General features: G+C 63.8%; 1 protein-coding gene across 1 annotated transcript; it reads right to left on the bottom strand.

The window, feature by feature from the left end:
- Positions 1-2,716: 2,716 nt before the first annotated feature.
- Positions 2,717-13,327, bottom strand: MYMK (myomaker, myoblast fusion factor). Its single transcript, XM_066365559.1, has 5 exons — positions 13,193-13,327; positions 8,847-8,961; positions 7,519-7,667; positions 3,722-3,838; positions 2,717-3,174 (listed from the first exon to the last, which is right to left on the bottom strand). The coding sequence occupies exons 1-5, from the start codon at positions 13,325-13,327 to the stop codon at positions 3,025-3,027; spliced, it is 666 nt and encodes a 221-aa protein (XP_066221656.1). The 3' UTR covers positions 2,717-3,024.
- Positions 13,328-16,578: the final 3,251 nt, after the last annotated feature.

The raw sequence follows: 16,578 nt of genomic DNA, 5'->3' as shown, positions 1-16,578 counted from the left end.
CCTCCCCGCCTCCCCGCCTCCGCCCCTCCCCGCCTCCGCCCCTCCCCGCCTCCGCCCCTCCGCCCCTCCCCGCCTCCCCGCCTCCCCGCCTCCGCCCCTCCCCGCCTCCGCCCCTCCCCGCCTCCCCGCCTCCGCCCCTCCCCGCCTCCGCCCCTCCCCGCCTCCCCGCCTCCCCGCCTCCGCCCCTCCCCGCCTCCGCCCCTCCCCGCCTCCCCGCCTCCGCCCCTCCCCGCCTCCCCGCCTCCCCGCCTCCCTGCCTCCGCCCATCCCCGCCTCCGCACCTCCCCGCCTCCCCGCCTCCGCCCCTCCCCGCCTCCCCGCCTCCGCGCCTCCCCGCCTCCGCCCCTCCCCGCCTCCCCGCCTCCCTGCCTCCGCCCATCCCCGCCTCCGCGCCTCCCCGCCTCCCCGCCTCCGCCCCTCCCCGCCTCCGCCCCTCCCCGCCTCCCCGCCTCCCCGCCTCCGCCCCTCCCCGCCTCCCCGCCTCCCCGCCTCCGCCCATCCCCGCCTCCGCCCATCCCCGCCTCCGCGCCTCCCCGCCTCCCCGCCTCTGCGCCTTTCTCACTGTAGCCAGCCCGGCGCTCAGCGCAGCGCTGCCCTGGTGATGCCTTGGACTGTGTGTCAGGTGCTCACACGTGGGAACCTCGGGACCCATCGGTCCGCGGGTCCCCGTCAAGGCTGGGTTGCGGGAGGGCCCTGTCTGGAGCCTCAGGTGTGTTGAGATGGCCTCAGAGGCCCTTCCTGGCACCAGGCGCCATGCATCTCAGATTCCAGGGACACGAAGACCCACCCCCCAGGCTGGATGACACTGGGACGCCGAGGAGTGACACTTCTTCCTTGTTATTAGTCTTGAGGTATCGAGGTGGCCATTCTGGGTGGCCTCCTCCTTTTCCGGCCCCCCTCCCAGGCACTCTCCTCCTGGCCCTGGGGGTAGAGCCCCCCCACGACGTCAGAGTGGTGCTTTCAGCCAGGGGAACATGCCTCTGGGATGACTGGCAAGACCCTGGGCACGGCCACCAACTCAGTGGCCGGCGTCCAAAGGACGAGGGCCAGGTGCCGACATCCTGGCCCTCAGTGTCCTCATCTGCAAAGTGGGCTCGGGACCCCCACCCCGGGGCTCTCGGAGGGGTCTCCACGGGGACCGGGCCTGCCTGGGAGGGGCACGGCGGCCGGGAGCCAAGGGGCGGCCGGGCTGAGGGCTGGAGCGCGCCTCCTAATTGTCCATGACTTACAGACTTGGCCAGGCTCCCAGACAGCCTCATAAATCAGCGCGGCCACAGTGAGTAGCCTGTTAGTGCGGGCCGTACGCGCTTGGCAGGCCCCGCGGCTCCTCCCTGCTTGGGAGCATCCCACTGCTTCCAATTTTCCATGCGCTGCCAGAGGTGGGAGCTGGGTGGGCATGCTCACGGGGGGTGGGGGCGGCGCAAGGTGGAGGAGGGGAGGGAAGGGAGGAGGGAGGGGTGGAGGGAGAGGTGATGGACAGGGGCCAGCCTCTTGCAGATGTCTGTTGCTGGAGCAATGTCCCCTGGTTCCCCAAAGGTGACCCCAGAGTCTCCCCTTTCCCTGTAGTCTGGTGCTGAATGGTGAGTGTGCCCTGGCCAGAGAGGAAGAGTCTTCGTGGTGTGCTGTCTCTTCCCGGTGTGTGCATGAGTGTGTACGTGTGTGCGCACCCCCACCCCCAGCATCCGACCTGCAGCTGGTGTGGGCAGCACCTGGCCCCGCCCTGCTCCGCAGGGCCCCGGCTGCACCCTGTGCCCTCGCACTGTGGTGGGGACAGGCCTGGCGGGCGGTCCTGACGCTGTGGAGACTCAGCCTCCTGGTCTAGAAAACGAGCTTGGTGAGGCCCCTGGGCGCCGTGTGGAGAGCTGAGTGGGCCGCTGTCGCGACCGGCGGCAGAGACAGAAAGGTGATGGTCCAGGGCCAGGCTATGGGGGCACAGGGCCTGAGATGTGGGACTTCTGAGTGGGCAGGGAGGCCAACAGATTGGGGAGACCTGGCCAAGGGGTCCCCCTTGTCCCAGCCCCAGGCGCTGAAGCCAGCTCTCTCCTGGCCCCGCTCAGGCATGCAGGAGGTGACTTGTGGACACATCACAGGCTGTCTGTCCCCCATGGTGGGATGGCTGCGGGTGACGGTACGGTCTGGAAAGACAAATAGGCCCCAGACAGGTATAGGTAACTTCCTGCCCGACAGATGTGCTCGCATCATTCAGGAAGTCGGGCTGGGCCGCGGGGAGCCTCAGGTTTGTGAGGTGATGTCTGGGAGGCCGGCTCCCGCCACCCCCCGGGGCCCGGTGCAGACAGGCCCTGGACGGGAGCAGGCTGACCTCCCCACGAGCCCAGCCTGTGGGCCTGCCACCAGCCTGGGCTCGAGGTCCCCACACCCAGGCCCACTGTCCCGCGCCAAGCAGCCACACTCAGGGCGCAGAAAGGGGCACTCGCTTGGGCTCCCAGGAAGGTCAATAAATCAAGGTGCTTCTTACTGGCTATTGTCATCAAAACAATGTGATTTAGGGTCCCAGCTGGAGGGATGACCATAGGGCGGGCAGGCTTGGGCTGGGGACAGAACTGGCCCTGGCTTTTTAAATGAGCATGTTTAGAGCCTGGGGACATAGGACAGGAGTGTTGGTACCAGTTTCCAAGAGCAGACCGATGGCATGGGAGGACACGAGACCTGAGACCCTCTATGGCTGGGCCTGGGCTGGGACTGTTGGGTAAAGAGGGAAGGGGAGGTCGAGGGGGACAGGTCTGCCCCAGGGTCCTGCTGACACGGCGAGCAGTCCCAGCCGAGGCCCAGGAGGAGGGAGAAACTTCTTCTCCCACGTGGTGCTTAGCACCGGTGGAAACTTAGTAAGCGGGTCCCCTGGAAGCACTCGGCACAGAGGTGCTTCCCAAACCCCGGGGAGGGACCTCTCAGAATAGGAAGACAGAGGTTCTCCTGGACACTCTGGGCTTGGGGAAGGACAGGAGGACGCTCCGGGCACAAGACGGGGCGGGCGGGGGCTCGGAAGCCGGGGTGCGGGGTGCGGGGTCAGATACAGGCACAGCACAGGGTGGAGCAGTCCAGCTTGGCCGGGGGGCCCGCGCTCCCAGCCTTCTTGTTGACCTTGGGCAGCAGCAGGATGAAGGACATGGCCAGGGCACAGTGGTAGAAGCTGTGGACATAGGTGTAATCCCAATCCTGCGGGAGGCAGGGGCCAGGGTGTCAGTCTGTGGCCGCGGCCCTGTCCCCAGAGCTCCCCTCCGCCCCAGGCCCCTGCCCCGAACACTCGGTGCCTCTGTGGTGTGCCTGGCCCCGGCCATTGACACAGGCTCCTCCCTGCCCGCTCTCGTTTGTGCTCCGGAGTCTAGCTGAGTACCCACCTGTCCTCCCCGCCCCTGTTCAGCCCACAGAGGGCTTCCCGTCCACCAACCCCTAGAGCACCGAAGGTCCGTGCCCTCTGCCGGGCCTTTGACAACGAGGACGAGGCTCCTCTCTCTCCCCACGCCCCCCTTTCTCCATCTTCCTCCTCCCACCCCCTCACTCCCTCCTCCAGGTGTAGGCTTCAGCCCCAGGCCCCTCCCGAGCTGGGAGCCTCCTCTCAGAGGCGAGCTCTCTGTCTGACACCTGCGGTGCCTGCGGTGCCAGTGGTGGAGACAGGCACCAGACCCCTGCCTGGGAGGGCATAACCCCTGTGAAGCGGGCTCTGTGGGCCAGCCACTCCCTCCCCACGCTACCACCCAGGTACCTCGAAGAAGAAGCGCAGCATCAGGGCCAGGGCCCCAAAGCAGAGGCCGGGGCCGATCTGCTGGGTGTAGACACTCTTGTCGGGGTACAGACCTTTCTTCTCCTTCATCTGCCGCAGCTGCGGGGACAGTGGCAGTGGAAACACGCTTAGGTCACAGTTGTCCATCCAGGAGTAGCCGCCCTGAGCCTGGGGGAGAGCTGGCCCTGGACACCCGCACCCTGTCATCCTCGGGCGGAAGATGGGGCTCAGGGAGACCCCATGACGTGCACCCCGTTCTGCGGCTGCAGGAGCCACGGGAGCCCACAGCCTGGGTGACAGGGCTGGGAACCCCTTGGGTCACTTGGCCCCACAAGGACCCCTGGCCCCTCATCCCTGCCTGCCTGGTTGGGGTGTGACAAGGCCCCCTGTCCGGTTCTCCGTCCCAGCTAGAGGGAAGCCGCGAGGGGACCAGACTCGGTGGCTGTTCACAGCTGAGGGGTGTCGGAGCGCGGGGCTGGCCCGCCAGCCAGCGTGGCCACGGGGTGCCCGTGATGGTCCGTGACAGCCCCGGGTGCTTCTGTGGTCAGTGGGCACACGGGGTGCCCGTGATGGTCCGTGACAGCCCCGGGTGCTTCTATGGTCAGTGGGCACACGGGGTGCCCTTGATGGTCCGTGACGGCCCCAGGTGCTTCTGTGGTCAGTGGGCACACGGGGTGCCCTTGATGGTCCGTGACGGCCCCAGGTGCTTCTATGGTCAGTGGGCACACGGGGTGCCCTTGATGGTCCGTGACGGCCCCGGGTGCTTCTGTGGTCAGTGGGCACACGGGGTGCCCGTGATGGTCCGTGACGGCCCCGGGTGCTTCTGTGGTCAGTGGTCAGTGGGCACACGGGGTGCCCGTGATGGTCCGTGACGGCCCCGGGTGCTTCTGTGGTCAGTGGTCAGTGGGCACACGGGGTGCCCGTGATGGTCCGTGACGGCCCCGGGTGCTTCTGTGGTCAGTGGGCACACGGGGTGCCCGTGATGGTCCGTGACGGCCCCGGGTGCTTCTGTGGTCAGTGGGCACACGGGGTGCCCGTGATGGTCCGTGACGGCCCTGGGTGCTTCTGTGGTCAGTGGGCACACGGCCCTATTTATTAGACAGACTTGACCGTGGGCACGTTAAACCTTCTCCTTATGGGAGACTGACGCTCAGAAGGCTCCAGTGGGCGTTCAGGTTGAAAAGAACAGCTTCCCATTCAGCAGAGGATGAAATAATCCACTTCCCGAAAACTCACTCCCTGAGGCCGAAGTGCTTCGGAGCACAGAGGTTTTTGGTGGAATAGAGGCACCACTGCACCCACCACGGGCGCCCCGGAGGCCAGGGCAGCACCCCCAAAGCACAGATCCTCACGTGGCGTTCTGCAAAGCCCACGAGGAACCTCGCACAGGGTCTGGGCGGTTTTCGCCACCAAACGAATTATGAAAACAAAGCCCCATTTTCAGTTTTCTGGAATTTGCCGTCGCCCTTTGAGAGACGGGGGCCTACAATCATGTAGGTAGCTCGTGGCCGCGGCTACCAGGACCCTAGGTATGGCGCCCACGGCTCAGGGAGCCCTCACCCCGCCGATGCCGCACCACCTGCGCCCAAGGTCGCGCCCTAGCCTGGCCCTGCCACAGCCCCCCCCCCCCCTTGCTCCCATCACACACCTCCCTCCACTTCCTCTCCCTGGGAGCTGCTGTCTGTTTCCAAACCAGCTCAAGAAGGGCTGAGCCTCCAGGAGAAAAATCCACCCTCCTTCCTGGAAACAAGGGCCCTTGAAAATCCAAAATAAACTCCCCGTTCAATGGTCTAGAAAACACAAGCTGAGCCCCAGATGCGGGGAGCCCGGCAGCCCTCTCGGTTCCCGCAGCCGGATCCACAGCCCCCCGGGGGGAGCGTGGAAGTCCCCGGGGGGCTGCGTGGGGACCCTCGGGAGTGAGCGGCTGCTCGTCTGGCTGATCACAATGCCGCCCAGATGCAGGCCGGGCCAGGATCTGCGGGAGGGGGCAGCCCTTCAGGCCAGAACAAGGAGTCTTTATCCCGCTTCCTGCCGGCGCTGAGCGCGTGGTCAGAGCCCGCGGCTCCCTCTGTGTTTATGCATTCCGGCATGTTCCTTAACGTGGTCCCTCCTCGGGGCCAGAGAAGTCGGACCCAACACGCTTCCTCTCCACTCACGGGCAGATCCGAGGGGCCTCCTGGGTCAGCCCAGGGCCAGCGTGGCTTCCCCGAGTGCGAGTGGGGAGACGCTTCCTCTCCACTGACGGGCAGATGCGAGGGGCCTCCTGGGTCAGCCCAGGGCCAGCGTGGCTTCCCCGAGTGCGAGTGGGGAGACGCTTCCTTTCCACTCACGGGCAGATCCGAGGGGCCTCCTGGGTCAGCCCAGGGCCAGCGTGGCTTCCCCGAGTGCGAGTGGGGAGACGCTTCCTCTCCACTGACGGGCAGATCCGAGGGGCCTCCTGGGTCAGCCCAGGGCCAGTGTGGCTTCCCCGAGTGCGAGTGGGGAGACGCTTCCTTTCCACTCACGGGCAGATCTGAGGGGCCTCCTGGGTCAGCCCAGGGCCAGCGTGGCTTCCCCGAGTGCGAGTGGGGAGACGCTTCCTCTCCACTGACGGGCAGATGCGAGGGGCCTCCTGGGTCAGCCCAGGGCCAGCGTGGCTTCCCCGAGTGCGAGTGGGGAGGACTCTCCTCCTGGGCAGATCCGAGGGGCCTCCTGGGTCAGCCCAGGGCCAGCGTGGCTTCCCCGAGTGCGAGTGGGGAGGACTCTCCTCCTCCTCTCCCGCTGGGGACGTCGGGGCCTGGCCTTGGGTCATCCTACCGTGACGCCCTGGTCACTTGCGGTCTCTCTCTCTCTCTCTCTCTCCCTCTGAGCCTTATTTCTTCATTAACGGTAGAATAAACCCTCGACTCCTGGGTGTCGAGAGGAGCGGGCGTGTTCTGAAAGCTCACCACCAGGGCTTTATTTACCCTCCTGAGTCTGTAAAATGGGTCTGGGCACCTTCTGCCTCCCTTGCCAGCCCAAGCCCTCTTTCCTGAGCGTTGCCCTCCTGCCTTCTGGGCCCGGGTTCTGCTCGCCGCAGGGCTCGGCTCCTCCTGGCTACGGGAACCCAGGAAACATCCCTGGGTCCGCCCTCCGCAGTGCCCCTCTGTAGCTTCCTGGAGGGCCTGGGAATGACGGAGGGTACAAAGAAGTCTGGGGACCATGTGTAAAGGGCTTTGGGGGTAGGAGGCCTCTAGGTGTCCAGCGAAAGGCCATCGGTGTTGGAAATACCTGCTCAGGCTGCCTCAACACTCACGAGAACTCCCATCTTCCTGTCCACCTCATACCTCGTCCTCCCTTCTCATGGGAACCAACTTGAAGGCCCCACCTCCTCCAGGAAGTCTTCCTGGATTAACCCAGGTCATCTTCAATTGATAGTGCATCTCCAAGGCAGCCATTCTCTTCAGTACTAATAATAATAAGCAGCCCCTACTTGTTGAGCACATTAGAAGCCAGTTCTGTGCCAGTACTTTAAGATGCATCATCTTTGAGCCAACCCTATGAGGTGGGAATGGGACTGTTACGATACACTTTACAACTATGGACACTGAGACAGAGAGGTTCAGTAGCTTGGCTTAGGTCCAGAGCTAGTGAGTTCCAGACACAACACAAACCGGATCTGGGGGGCTGGGGTGCCTGAGGGTCACGTTCTATGTGTTTTAGCCAAAGCTGTGTCCAGCCTGCCCGCCCAGGAGGTGGGAGGGAAGTGGAGACCCAGTCAGAGAGAGGGCCCCGTCTGCGGAGGCTCACGTCGTACGCACCCACTTAGCCGCGATGATGAGGACGGCCGTGCCGATGGGGCCCGAGTATACCCCATAGCCCCAGCGGTCCTGGTAGATCCGGACGGCAATGGTCAGGACGCCGAACATCACAAAAGTGGATCTCTTGGGTTCGTCAAAGTCGGCCAGTGCTGCAGGGGCCAGGGAGAGAGACCGGGAGAGGTGAGGGGTCCTCTGGCCTCCCCTACCCCGGCCACTGCTCTTCCGAGGCCTCCCTTAGGGGCCCAAGTGTGGCTGTAGTCCTCTCGGCCAGGGAGACCCAAGGCTCAGCCTGGTTACCCGGGGGTCTGAATCCCTCTAGAGAGGGAAGTCCGGGTCCTGCTTCCAAAGGACAGAGCGGCTGGGGCTATGCTGGTGGGAAACTGCTTTAATAGACAGCGATCAGCGCCCGAGGGACCGCGGACGAAGCCGTGTCAGGAGACCCCAGGAGGAAGACACAAAGGCACGAGATGTACGAGAAAGACCGGGTCCTCCGCGGGGCCTGAGCCATAGCAGCAAGCCCCGTGGACCGGGGACCGTGTCCTGACATTGTCGTGAGATAACAGTCACGGAACAACACGCTTTTGAACGAGCCCATCACCACACAAACCAGAGCGGAAAACTGTGTGTGTGCGAAGAAAGAGGTCTCGGGGGTGGACCCGGACAGCGAACAGGTGTCCTTGGGGAGGAGGACGGGGAGGTGGAGCCCTGTGACTCCTTCCTCTGCTACGTGTGAAGTTGTAACACGCCTTGGTCAGATGTTTCATGTTATTTTGTTTTATCTTATTTTATTTGTGACAGAGACCGAGAGAGACAGAGAGAAGGACAGATAGGGACAGACAGACAGGAAGAGAGAGAGGTGAGAAGCACCAATTCTTCATTGCGGCTCCTCAGTTGTTCATTGATTGCTTCTCATATGTGCCTTGACCGTGGGGCTACAGCAGACCGAGTGACCCCTTGCTCAAGCCAGCGACCTTGGGCTCAAACCGGATGAGCCTGCGCTCAAGCTGGTGACCTCGGGGTCTCGAACCTGGGTCCTCCACATCCCAGTCCGATGCTCTATCCACTGTGCCACCACCCGGTCGGGGTGGATACATCATTTTAAACGGCTGTGAAAAACGGGAATCGGGGCACTTGAGAACAGCATAGTCTTAGTCACAGGTTGAGTGTGGTTCTGAGCCCCAGGAGAGGGAGGGGTTCTCAGAGTGAGGGTGGGGGAGCAGAGTCCGTGGGCGGGGTCTTTTCCGGGGCAGGCGGGCGGGCGGGCATGCGGATGGGGCGGGGTACTGGGCTCCGTCTGCCAGCCCAGGCGTCAGGGGGCGGCCACTCACCCATCAGCGAGACCCACATGCTGAGCGCTGTCCCGTAGACGCTGAAGTACTCCAGGAGGTCGTGGCGCATGAAGCAGAGGACCGCCAGGCCGGGCCCGTCGCAGGCGTGGTAGAGCTGCGGGGAGGGGGGGGCACAGGTGGTCAGCGGCAGGAGGACAGCGCTGGAGCCCGGGCCTGGTCCCCGAGCCACGCCCGAGGGGAGCCGGGCCGCTCACTGTCTGGGGTGGCCTTGGGCCAAGTCTCTTCATGGCTCCATCTGAAAAATGCTGACTGCTGCCCTCCAAGGGTCTCGTGGACGAGGGCTGGGCGTCACTCGGATGGAGCCCATAGGGCGTCACCCGGCACGCCAGGTTTCCCGAGAGCGGGCCCTGTGTGCCCTTTCACCCCTAACCTTTGCGCACGAGGCCAATGCCTTTCTATGGAGGGTGCCCCCCGCAGCTCACCCCGCTGATGACTGGGCTACCCCACGGTGGAATTTCTCAGACCTGAGTGGACATCAGGATCCCTGGGGAGGGGAAACTTGTGGAGACCCAGGTTGCTAAGAGTCTCCGAGAGTCTCTGCGTCAGCAAGGCCGGGTGGGGGTCAGAGAGCTGTGTGGGGTGTTTTTTTTTGCAGGGTGCTACTAGTGCCGAACCCGTTTCGAGAACCACCGTTCTGCGGCTCCCTGCTTCTGCGTCTATAACACGCGAGGAAGGCTGGGAGGACCCCGGGCACGCCCCGAACACGGCATCCTGGGGGGCCCCTCTGTTTCCGGCACTCCCCCAATATCTAACTTAACAGCAGTTCTTAAAGCAAGAGGCTCGTATTGGAGTATTTTCAAAAGCCCTCAACTGGTGTCTAACAGAAAACGACTCCCTTCCCTGCACACATTTCATCATTTTAGGTAATATTTAATTACATGACATCATTATTTTGACAAGTTCCACGGGCATAAACAAGCCGGGGGAACCAGCACAATCGACTCTTGATGAGCCCAGCTCGGCAGGAGGGAGGAGGTGGGCAGGACAGCGGCCCGTCTGGAGGCGCCGGGATGGGACAGGATGGCTCGGGCTGGGGTGGGGGGGAGTGGGGGCGGGCAAACAGGCCCGGGGTCACCTGGTTAGTCGAGCAAGCCAGGGCCGATCGAGAACTCTTACTGGTTGCAACTTGTAGGTGGCCTGAACTGCAGGTGCACCTGGAAGGCATTATTAAAGGGGCTATAATTATTATTATTATTATTAGTGGTACAGTGTCCCGAGCAAGGGAGAGAGAGGTGTCCTGCTTCTCTCTGTGCTGGTCAGACCCAGCTAGCATTGAGTCTTGGCGGCTGTACCGTTTGAAGTGATGCTGGCCAAGAAGAAGCCGGAAGGGAGCCAGCAGGAGCGGACACGACCGTGTCGCTGGGGAAACGGGAGCTTCAGGTGGGGTTTGATCAAGCCGCTCAAACCCCTGTGGAATAGAGGAGCGGGCAGGACACGGCTCCCTGTGGCTGCAGGCAGAGCCGGGCCCTGTGAGTGACAGGGGGTGAACCCCTGCTTCCCCCCTGCTCCTTCTGAAACTACATCTCCCGCCCCCCACCCCAGCCTCGCTGGCTGCTTGCTGTCTCTGTACCCCACGCCTCTCCTTTGTAGCAGATCACCGTGGATGGTTACAGACGTAGTCACTATGATATTCCGGGCAGTGTCTGTGCCCTGCCCCCGTCGAGAGCAGGAGGAACCTCCGTCTCACGCTGGCCGTGACCCCAGCTTCCAGCACAGAGCTGGCTCAGTGCGTGCGTGTCTGTCATGCGGAGGCCGGGTCAGGGAGGCAGGGTTTTTGGAGCGGTTTGTGGAGAGCTGGTCCAGGAGGGGTCACCCCACCAGGCCCTCGTTTGGTTCGTCTCTGTGGCACAGGTGGGCAGGGCAGGCCTCCCTCCCTCCATCTGTGGGTGCAAGGGACAGACCTGGCCCAGGGAGGGTGCTGGCAGGGGTGGGCTGCGCTGGGGGCCTGGTGGGAGAGAGCGCGGCCTCTGGAAGCCAACCTCGCAGCTCCTTGCCGTGTGAGCCCAGGCAAGTGGCCGGCCACTCGGGGCCCCTTCTGTCCCATGGGGACAAGAATACCCGCTCCACGGGGTGGACCAGGGGACTCCATGTGACAGAGCACAGAGCACGGTGTCCGGGATGGAGATGGCAGTTGTCATGGGGGGTGGGGTGGGGGTGGGCTTCCTGGTTGGAACGCAGGAGAAGCATGTGGGAGGCAGACCTTGTGCTGATGCCGTGAGAGGCTCCCAGAGAAAGGGGCAGAGTATGGCTTGGAGGCCTGAGGACACTTGTCACAGGAGGCAGCTGCCTCTGCCACTCTGGGCGTGGCCGGGTGGGGCAGGGTGGGCCTCTGAGGTCGGTGGGAACGCAGCTGTGGGGCCAGCCCAGCTCGGGCAGGGCGGTTTCCTGGGCTGGGTCCACCACGGGCCTGGGAACAAGATCCCTGGCTCCTCTCGCTGGCCCCGAGACCCTCATGGCCACAGAGGAGTCCCGTGCCATCCACTCTGTGCCTCTGTGTCTCATCTGTCAAACTGACTTCCTGGTCCTCCCCCCAGCCGGGGTCTGGAGAGGAGTAATGGGAATGGCCTTCGGCAGAATGCCTGACTAAGCCGGGAGCTCAGGACTGCGTCTGGTGCCTGCCGGCCGGTGACTCAGCCTTGCTTCGACTCCACTCCTCTCTCTGCCTCATGAGCCCGTCGCGGTGCAGGCTCAGAGGGTGCGGGAAGACTGCATAGGACAGGACGCGTACAGCCCCCAGCAAGTCCCCACCCCGGACACTGGCTCGCGGTCGGCACCGCTCTGGCTGAGCTCTCTCCCACCCAGAGGCGGAGCCCCGAGCCCCAGGGACCCCGGTTCATCGCAGGAGCCGGTCTGCCCCATCACGGCTGCCTGTGGGAACACCAGCCCGCGGGACCTCACAGCCTCTCCCCGCCCCCACGGCAGGCCAGCCGGGATGCAGGCATGGCGGGCACACGGACATGAGTCTGCAAATGCACGTGTGAGCGTGTGCTCCCAGACCTCGCTGCCCCGGGCTGCCCTGTGCACCCCAGCACTGGTCCACAGAGGGCCCCGCTGCTGGGGCGCCCAGGCCAGCCTGGGGCGGGGGGCTGGCCGTGTCCCCCTGTCCGGCAGCCCCGTGTGAGGGAGTCAGGGACGCTCGCCTTTTCAGCGCGTGCTCCTCACGGGGAGCTGGGCTTACACGGAGGGTGGGTCTGAGGGAAGGGGGTCAGGGGAAAGAGAGCGAGACCACCTTGGGGGCCCAGCAGTGCGGGTGAGGGAATGGGGTGACTCAGAGGGGACCACAGACAGGGGCGGCAGGAAGGCCCAACACACATGTCAATGACAGATTAGCAGGTGGGTGATTGATTAGTTCGGTGGCTGCCCAGACAGACGATTGATTAGATAGATACTTGCTAGACAGACGGACGGACAGACAGACAGAAGGTACAGGGATGGATGGAGTCAGAGGGACACACGGAGGGTCAGAGGGACAAAGCTCGATTGGGAGACACCCCGAGATTCAGAAAGAGCGAATTCTTTGGGGATGTACTTCCAGAAACCAGGAAACAGCGAAGACACAGGCGAAGAAAAAGGAAGAAAGAGACGTGGAGAGAAAACGAGACACAGAGAAAAGCAGTAAGAGGAGCGCAGAGGGGAAGAGACTCACGGGGGATGGGATGGGGGTGGGGGCCGAGAGAGAGAGAGAGAGAGAGAGAGAGAGAGAAGAGAGTCAGGCATCCAGACATGTAAGCAGAAAGAGAAAGGACCCAAAGAGAGCGACGCCTAAGCCCCTGAGACGCGGAGTTCGACGACCGTGAGTGAGGCCCTCCCAAGCGGAGGCCCCGCTCTCCAGTTCTGGGCTCAGACGCCCTGGGCCCTGCACGCTCCTCGAAGCCTGCTGACCCCTCCTGGGCCTGGCTCGGCCGCCCTGTTCTTACAGCTGGGACAGTGGTGGTGGTGGTGGTGGGGGGGAGCCCGAGCCACGGCGGCCTGGACTAATTGGCCAGTGGCAAGCAAAGGGGTCCCTTAAAGGGCTTGTCCTCCACGGACTGAATCCGGCCCACTGTGAGCTCGGTCTCAGTCACACCCAGGGAATCTCAGAGTGATTTCCTGGCACCAGTGGGAAAACTGAGGCCCAGAGGTCCAGAGGGAAGGAATGACCCCGTCAGCCCTTTCTCCTCATCTCTGGGCTTTTTCTTTTGCCTCCAAATAGCTTTTCTTCACCATGAAATCCAGACAAGGGGTGGGAAGCCAGCCAGCCCCTCTCCTCCACCTGTGGGACGGCACCCGGTGTGGGTCCCACCCCCACCCCACCCCCACCCCACCCCACCCCGGCCCACACTCACCGCCACGAAGAACATGGTGAAGAGATAGACCATGGCCTCCATGTGGAACCGCCTCTTGGCTGCGATGCTGATGGTGGGGAGGAAGGCCAGGCTGCTGAGGGTGGGCAGGAGCAGTTTGGCCACCAGCGTCCCCATGGGCCGGGGCGGAGGGCACCAGGCTGGGGCGGAGGGGTGGGTGCTGGTCTCCCAAGTCCCCGGGGGCAGGGAGAACCAAGGGAGAAGGACTCGGAGGGCAGCCGAGGTCTGAATGCCCCGAAGGCGGGCAGGGATCTGAGTCGCATCTGTTGGGCAGCACAGTGAGAGGGTCCAACAGCTGAGGCACCACGTGGTCAGCATTTGTCCCTGAGGTTTTTTTTAAATTTGTTTTTTTGAGAGGCCGGGGTTGTTGTCGATACAAGGAGACCACGCGGCTTTTTCGGAGGCAACGAGCTCGGAAGAGAAAGTCCCCATGGGAACAATCTCCAGCTTCCTGCCACTGTCCACTCTGGCCCTCCCCCCAGGGCGCTCGGGATGCTGGAAGGAGCGGGTTGGTGGACTCCGGCGCCCGTCACCTGCGCCTGTCACCTGTCCACGGCAGCGAGAGGACAGAGAACCCAAGGGCTAGCCCATGGAACACCCCGAAAGGACCTTGTAGGTAAGTGTCAGGTGTTGCCCAGCCCACACGCACTTCTTGCTGTCTGTCCTTTTCCCCCTTGGGTTTCCGCGGCGACTCCGGCCAGCGCCATGGGCCTCCTGTCCTGCCCGTTCCGTTGTTTCACTCCTGAAGTCAACAAACAGGCTGGGATGTCTCTGGGCCTCCTCAGCATTCCTGGCTAGCCTTCCAGAAATTACCCTGTCTTTGTCGCAAGAGGTCTTGGGGGCGGGGGACCTAGCAGGCAGGGTGCCCCTGTGTCCTTTGGCCTGGGCCTGATGGGGGTGTGGGAGCCACCCCCGCGGGCTCTCTCCCTGGACTGACTGCTTGATGAATGAATGGGTTGCCTGGGGCCTTGATTTATTTCTCGTCTGCAAAAGAACCGCTTCGCCTCCCGTTTTGTTTTCTTCTTGTCACGCTGTGATGACGTAGCGTGATGTCACATGGGACAACAAGCGCAGATTCTAAGCATGGAGCTTGATGACTTTGGATAGGTGCCTACACGTGTGTGACCAGCACGGACAGCATCCTCACCACCCCAGGACGCTCCTCGTGGCCTTTGCAGTGACCCCCACCCGCACCCCCCCCCCCCCAGCAGAGGTCACCTCTGCTCTGGTGGCTGACTCTGCCGGTTCGCGCACTTCCTGCAGGTGGAAACCTGTGCGGGGCGCGTCCCCCACAGGCCGGTTTCTTCAATGCTTTCCCCGGAAACCCCCCGAGAGCCCGCACTGTGTCAAGTGGCTCCTTCTGGGCGGGCGGCCGTCTCCTGTGTGGAGAGGCCACCAGTCTGCTCCTCTGGGAACGGGAGTCTGGAGTGTGGGGACAGCAGGAGCGAGGTTGGGTAGTGCTAGCACATCTCAGCGGCTCACAGACAGACAGACAGGCAGACAGGCCGCGGCATTTTCCCGGACTCCTGGGGCCCGGCTGCACCCCCCACCCCTTCCCTCCACCTTCGGGAGCTCTTCACACCTTTCCAGAAATCTTCTTTGTGTCTCCAGTTGGTTGGAGCCCATTTCCGCTGTTTGCCGTGGAAGATGCTGCCTGGGACGTCTGCTCACGTCATCCCCCGGTCTAAGTACCTTCCAAGGCGCCCATGGCCCTTGGGCTGGCGGAGGGCCGAGCTTTCACGGAGACCGCGGGGCCGTCTGCTCCCCCCAGCACCGCGCACCTGCCTCCACCGTCCTCGCTCTGAGCCTGTCTCTCCCCCCAGCCTCTCCACCTCCCTCCCTACACGCCCCGCAAGATCACACTTTCGTGGGAAGGCCCCCCTCCCCGGGGCCCCGCTCTCTCCCACACGGCACCCACCCCTCAGGGGAGCTGTGGCTGTGGGGTGGCTCGGGGTGTGACCCCACGGGGCTCGCCGGCCAGCTCCCTGCCCTCGCTCTCGGCAGCTGAGCCTGGCACGTGGTCGGAGCTCGACAGACACTGTGAATGAATGACTTTGTTGAAAGAGTGAATGGAAGTCTGGCACGGGGTGGGGGTGTGGAGTGAGGGGGGTGGAGGCGGGCTGCACATCTCCGTCTGGCGCTGAGGAGCTCGGTTCCCCTTCCAAATGGGGAAACCAGATCTCGCTGTGTGTGCGGCGCTGGGTAAGAGGCGGGAGACCCCCTTCATCCCGCCACGGACACCCTGATCGTCCCTGCCCTGCCCGCCTCTTTGCCCCTCAGCTCCTGTGCGGCCCCCGGCCCCCGGCCCCCGGCCCCGGCTTCCAGTAGGAGGAGAAACCGTTTGGGGAGGAAATGCGATTAGATGTCAGGTGCTAGCTAGCAGAGAACTCTCTGGAGCCATAAACCCTGCTCAGAAGCAAGAAAACATTCCACAGTTGGTTTTGTGCATCAGTGTGAGTGTGTGTGTGTGAGTGTGAGTGTGTGTGTGTGAGTGTGTGTTGCAGCTGTAAACTCCGGGGCCAGGGCTGTAAGCTCAGGGCAGAGGAAAGCAGGAGAAGGGGGGGGGCGGTGGGGGGAGGCTGGAGTGGTTGCACATGTGTTTGGGTGATTAAGGAGGAAGGGGCCGAGGAGAGACGGCTCCAGAGCAGGGAGACAGGTGGCTGGGTCCGGGGTGGCCCCGGGAGCCCTCAGCAGAGAGGCTGGTCTGTGAGCTGCCGTTGAGCTGAGGAGCCCCCACACAGAATGGAGGTGTGTGTGTGTGTGTGTGTGTGTGTGTGTGTGTAGGGGGGGTGGCCTGTGTGTGGCTCCCGTCCGAGACCTGGCCGCCTGGAGACAGACCAGCTGGCCGTGGGGGGAAGGCGTCCAGCTCTGACTAGGACTGAAATGACCCTCGGTTCTCCTGGGAGCAGGGGAAGCGGCTGGCCAGGGGGGCTGGGAGAGAGGGGGGGAGACAGAGTGGGAGAGACAGGCCGGCTGCTTCGGGGTGTTGCTGCCTGTGGAGACTCCGGGTGGGGGGCCGGGGCCAGGCTGGGCTGTGTGCCGACTCAACCTGGGCAGGCGCTGAGCCAGTGCACGTCTGTCTGCGCTGGCATCCCCGGCCCTTCCCGCCCTCTGTGGCCTCCGCCTCCCCGTTGCCTTCCGTGGTCTGCACCCCCCACCTCACCTGCTCCTGCTGTGGCCAAGCCGGACCCCCCAGGCCGTGCATCCTCCTTTGGCCAGGACTCCCTCACCGAGCGAGCTTGCGTCCCTGGCTCAGCCTGTGGCCCTCAGCCCTCCCTGACCCCCCCAGTGGGTGTGTCCCTCTCTTCTCTAACCCCACGGCACTGTGTGTGTGTCTTGAAAACCACTTACACACAGACTCTTATTCA

This window comes from Saccopteryx leptura, chromosome 2 (genome assembly GCF_036850995.1).
Source record: "Saccopteryx leptura isolate mSacLep1 chromosome 2, mSacLep1_pri_phased_curated, whole genome shotgun sequence".
In the NCBI taxonomy this organism is placed as follows: Eukaryota; Metazoa; Chordata; class Mammalia; order Chiroptera; family Emballonuridae; genus Saccopteryx; species Saccopteryx leptura.
Note: the sequence above shows the minus strand (reverse complement) of the source record. Positions and strands in the feature narration are given on the sequence as shown.

Excerpts from the sequence above, each read along its gene's own strand:
- MYMK (XM_066365559.1), bottom strand. The coding sequence starts at position 13,327 with ATGGGGACGCTGGTGGCCAAACTGCTCCTGCCCACCCTCAGCAGCCTG. Across the intron at positions 3,839-7,518 it reads TCATCATCGCGGCTAAGTGG|CTGCGGCAGATGAAGGAGAA; the intron begins GTGCGTACGACG and ends CTGTCCCCGCAG. Across the intron at positions 3,175-3,721 it reads TGCTGCGCTTCTTCTTCGAG|GATTGGGATTACACCTATGT; the intron begins GTACCTGGGTGG and ends TGCCTCCCGCAG.